At 38.5% G+C, this 5,557-nt stretch overlaps 1 protein-coding gene across 1 annotated transcript in view; it reads right to left on the bottom strand.

The window, feature by feature from the left end:
- LOC140328729 (CD109 antigen-like) overlaps positions 1-2,716 on the bottom strand; it is an 80,522-nt gene extending 77,806 nt beyond the window's left edge. The window contains exons 1-2 of the mRNA XM_072408526.1: positions 2,596-2,716; positions 2,266-2,421 (exon numbers count right to left, since the gene is read on the bottom strand). Coding sequence (XP_072264627.1) covers positions 2,266-2,333 — 68 coding nt within the window. The 5' untranslated portion in view covers positions 2,334-2,421; positions 2,596-2,716. The remainder of the gene's footprint in view (positions 1-2,265; positions 2,422-2,595) is intronic.
- Between the last annotated feature and the right edge of the window lie 2,841 nt (positions 2,717-5,557).

Genomic DNA, 5,557 nt, shown 5'->3' with positions numbered 1-5,557 from the left:
GTAAGGATGTGACAAAATTACGGGGTTAACCATCCTAGCCATTTTTTTTTGCCCGACCTTCGTACGGGCATACCGGCTAGGTGGTTAATAGATGGTTCTTAGCCCTTCAAGATTTTAGTTTTACTGTCAACTATCATCCTGGTGGGAAATGCCGATGCTTTATCTCGGGTTCATGCCTATGTACTAGCCTCCCAACCCTAAGGTTGAAACAAGAGGAGGGGGTATGTAACAGCTGGCCAAATAAATCACAGGGTTTCATCCAGGATGACAGGTACATTTGCCCCAGATACAGGTTATACACAGAGTATTTTTCTGTTTAGTTTTCCTTTTAACCTGAAGGTAGGGTTTGAAGTACCAGGCTTCTTGGCCATGTAGGGGAGTTAAAGAGGCCTGCGTATGATCAGGTGTAACTGTCTCACCTGAAATGCATCTTGGAATTTAGGCTGGGGATATAAACCTAGCCTGCTTATTCCTGGGGCTCTGTCTTGGCTGCTGAGCTGGGAGGAGGTTCAAGGGGAACTGGGAACTGTGAGTAAAGACACAGACCATTGCAAAGGATATATGGTTTGGGCCTTAGAGTCCTGAACAATACTAGTTTGGGCTGGACCGCTAGTTAAGGGAACTAACAGTGAGTTAGTGGCCAAGTGGCCAGGCTTTCTTTTTACTGTTTGTTTTATTTTGCCTGTTTTGTGTGTAAATAGTGAAGTGAAATAAACCCTTGGTGCTCTTAAAACCTGCTGGCCCTGTTTCCTGCTTTGAAAGACCCCGTTGCTACGGGCGATCCCACAATATATATATTTATATAGATGACCTATTTGAGGTAATTGGTACTATGCTGAATGGTGGGGAGGCACAAATGTATTTTGTTTACTGGCCTAAGGTATTAATGGTTTGCCAGGCTAGGGTGTTTGGCTATGGTCCAGCTACATGTTGTTAGATTCCTTCTACTGTTACAGACCTCCACTATACGTAGAACAATAGAACTGGCACAGATACACTTGCACAGCTTTGTCAAAGTGGCTGTCATTGCAAGTTATTTGTAGAGAAGTTACAGAATGTCATTCCACAAATGGACAGAGAGTAAACCCATCCCTGCTGCAATGTGTGTGCACTGTTGGCAGCAAATTGTTTATACATGTGTTGTGACTGTTTCAGATCTGCTTTGGAGTAGACTTGGCATTGTCTTTCTAGTGAGTTACAGTAACATTTACTGTAACCCTATGTTCATCGGGAGGCACTGACTGTTTTCCTAGAGTTGCCAAAAGAGAGGAAGGTTTTTGTGGCTATTTTCCATAATATCAAAACGGAAATGTTGGCCAGGCTTATCAGAAGCAGAGTACACCTGTGCCTGCCTGCAGAACCTGAAATTACATATGGTATACATTTGGGGAAGAAAAGCATGGAGATGGGTTGGTAAAACCACAGGGAAAATTTTAATTTTGTCTCCACAGAGATGGTGTCTTTAATAGCTTTGTTGAACTGGAGGAAAGACATTTTTCACTAACACAATGCTAAAGCCATTTAGCAGCTTTGCCTGGAGTAAAGTGAGGATGTGTTCAGCATCTCAAATTCATCCTTGTAAATAGCCCAGCAAGAAAAATAACCTCTATTTCAATAGTTTTGATCTGAAAAGTGAAATTCAGCTTTGGTTGTAATTAATGTCCATGCAAGGGTTACTCATAAATGGCTGACAGCTATTTTTGGACACACTTAACACAACAAGACATCTGCAGCATTTGTCTCTTTTCAGCCAAACAGATGGGCTGCACTATTTTATTTTTGCAAGGCTGGGAAAACTTTCTTCTTAGAAAGCTTAGAAAAGCTGTTAAATCCTTGACATCTGCAAAAGCAACGTTAACCGGATTGGAAATAAATTACATTTATACCATACATGTGACAAGTACAATCTCATAGTGTGGTATAAAAGTTTATAGCTTTGCTTTTATGAAATATGTTTTATACTTTCCACTGTGCATGTATAATTTGTGACTTATGTGCAGTTCCTGATAATTATAACATAAACATGACTTGCATGTTCATGGTTAACTTTCTAGTTATAAAACCCAATAAAAAGTTAGAGCTTGCACATGGAAAACAAATAACGTGTGTAAGCCTTAACAGAACCCCCAGTATTCCACGTCACCGTGCCAGTGACATCGACAATTGCACTTAAATAAGACAGCAACTAATTTAGGTAGAATATAGTTACTTTTTCCGATTCATGTAACAATACCCATTGAGACAAAAAAACATAATGTTTCCTACCCTGCTGTTGCATATGATGACAAGAGGCAAAGAATGGGAGGGAAAATGAGAAGGCCCTTCAGCAGCATCTTGTTCAGTCAGTTTCACGTTCTCCGCAGGCTGTTTTATTCTTGTATTTCTCCAGAGGCTTTATTTTTATTTAATCTTCAGGAAGTTCTTATTGGAGTAAAGAAGTAAGTTGTGTTAATATGCACAGCAGTCAGTGATTCATACAGTCAGCCCAGATACATCCCCACCCCTTCCCATTTCTCTGCTGACACTGTACATGGCTGCTGAGCTCTTGTAATGTACACTGGTAATTCCCATGCTGGCGATGAATACAATACATACCTGTGCTGAAAACAACAGATGGACACATTTCAGGAGCTTGTATGATTGTGGGATGAGTCTGTAAAGTACAAAGTATGTACCACACCCTCACTGATGAGTTTAGACGTGAAGTAAGCTAATGATAATGTGGAAAATATGCCCTAGCCACAAGTGAGTCAGACATAGAAGGGTACACTGTATAGGATTACTTCCCACAGAATAAAACAGAATCCCCTTACACTGCTGTTTTCATAGTGAGGTATATGGAAGATTATTTTTATACAGAGAGAAAGACTTTGCACAGAATACTGCCTATACTAATGTGTGGGCGGTGGTAATGACTTTCACATGAATAAAGGAAATCTGTATTAATGCCACTGCCACAAATAGAAATGGTTCCAATTTTGCAGTTTAACGCTTAATACCTAATATTAGGATAAAACTATATTGCTATTTTAACCCATTGCTTTCCAAATTTTGCTTCATTATAAGCAAACAGGACCTAGCTTTGTAAGGTATAACTAAAGGTTCCTGTATGACAAGGGTGTCAAACTCTGGCCCCTAAAAGGATTTTTTTTTTGGCCCCCATAGGAATTCTCAATATGAATTGCAGCTGGCCCGCAGCTGCATTGAAATAGCGCCGCTATTACAATTCCCAGCATCACTCGCGTCTATAGACCAGCGACCTCTCTGCGTATGTGTGGCCCTGCATTAAACTTTTTTATAGACGCGGGGAATTGTAGTAGCGGTGCTATTTCAGTGAAGAGGTAGTTCCAACCATTAATAACATTAACCCCTGTGGCGGCTGCCATGGGACCCTGGAATACCATTATTTCTCTAATATATCATCCCCTTGACAAGACAAACATCCAATCTCTTATCAGCTATAAAATTTTTTTAGTAGCCTTTGAAATTCTCAGTGTAAATATTTATATTAACTAACCACATAAATCCTAACCCAAAAATTCCTAAGTTCCCGTTTCGACTCTTAGCCAATTAAACTTTATCGGCCCCCCGAATCTCTTAAACTTTCTAAACTCCTATTTTGTGCATAAATGCAAAGCATACATAAACCAACTGAACAGAACTTCCTAATCCATAACCTTTTCAATGTAATGTCCTCCTAACTGCCAAAACCTAATCTCCTAAATTTAACCCCTTGGCCCCTAGCATGGGAAAAACAGTGTGTAAGTAAAAAGAATGATAAATGGTAAACATTACAGAAAATCCCTATTGCAATAAGCTAATGTAGCACCCCTTTAAATTGGGGGGAGTGATGTGTTGTAAAATTATTTTTTTTAGATTATTCTGTGTTCCAATGTAGTACTGCTCTGTGAATGATCGGTTGACTGTCTCCTGTTTGCTGGTAGAGTTCCTGGCTCTAGAGAGAGAGAGAGACCCTTTACTAACAGTATATATTTATCTGCTGGCTAATGTGGGTTTCAGAGATAGGAGACCATTAAAGAATTCTATTTGAGACTGGAACCTATGTCCATCTTTGAATTGTGACTGTCAAAACAAGGATGACCAACTCCATTTAAGAAATTCTCTACAGATAACTTATGACTGGTACTGGTATGGTATTGAGGCCTTTAGTCTAAATCTTGGATGTGTATAGTGGAAATTCAACACTGTGCTATGATGTTCAAAAGTCCCCTGGATTGGGAGCTGCTGGTCCTATCACTCTGCATCTCTTATTACTCTCTCCTGATGGAGTATCTTGTTGCATTTCCAGTCTGATTTAGGAAATAATATTAGCATTTACCACAGTTTCCATAGAAAAGCTGTATTTAAAGTGATTCTCAGGATGATAAATTTAATGTGAATGCTTAACTGGCAGCATGCATGGTTGGTATGCCATTGTTTAGTGAAACAGGGGACATGACAGACCACTGAGATCAGGACCAAACAAACTTTACTAACACTCTTAAGCATTAAACCACCTGAAAGAAACACTCCTAACCCCGTACAACCCCCTTGAATTAAAGTTGCAAACCCTCTATTTCCTCTATTCTAAAATATGACTTAACTTGACTTAATATTTACTAAAAGAAAAAACCTTTCATCACATTTATATTTTAAAAACTACTTCCTTCCATTTCAAGATGAACGAAACCAAATGTGAGAACAGTACCCTCTCTGATGAGGATTTGTTATGTTACAAAAGATATTTAGCAATGGTAATTATTTCTAAGCAGTACCCTGAAATTTTTACCTTTTACCTTGAATTTTTGGAATGAGACTGTGCCCAAACTTAGAAGTAAATTTGCATTGCGAGATCATCGAATGCACTGTACCTCTGACTGTTAGTCTAATAAAATTTAGTGATGTCACTTCCGTGCTACTTATTATTCTTATTTATTGGAGAGATCTGCAGGGTAATGATCTTCCTGCTTCTGTTTCATTCATTCTGTGAATTTGTACTTTCTGATCCTCTCCTGCTGCTTCTTCATTGTTACCTCCCCAGTCATGAAATCTCCAGGTTTGAGGGGGGGCTTCATAGTAGACAAAGTAAACTCATACTGCACATTTGACTATATTCAGCAGCCTAAGAACAGTTGTTTTCCAGGCACCTAAACCTGCAGTTATTTTTACATTTACAAATGTACCCAATGGTTGTGTCAAACTACTTTTGCCATTTATTTGAAAAAAGCTTGACTAGCAGCCCTCCAAAGGAAAAACAAACTTATAACCAGAGTATGCAGAAACATGCATTAATAACATAAGTAAAAAGTAGATTTCCAGGCAGATACAAATAAATTCTGCATTTAGTCTATTATGTATCTTTAATAAATTGTAAAATTTAATTACTATAATTGTACAAATCTATTTTTTAATCATTTTTTTTTTACCATAGTCTTCTGCATAGTAAAAATCAAACAGAATGTGGTTACATTTTGTAAGCCAAACAGACATAATGTAGTGCAGAATGCCATAGATCTGACATGTTTTCTGTTGCTATGAGCAGAATGGGAAGTAAAAA

The sequence above is a fragment of the Pyxicephalus adspersus genome, chromosome 4 (genome assembly GCF_032062135.1).
Source record: "Pyxicephalus adspersus chromosome 4, UCB_Pads_2.0, whole genome shotgun sequence".
Taxonomy (NCBI): domain Eukaryota; kingdom Metazoa; phylum Chordata; class Amphibia; order Anura; family Pyxicephalidae; genus Pyxicephalus; species Pyxicephalus adspersus.
The sequence above is the reverse complement of the archived record's forward strand: the minus strand, read 5'-3'. Positions and strand labels throughout refer to the sequence as shown.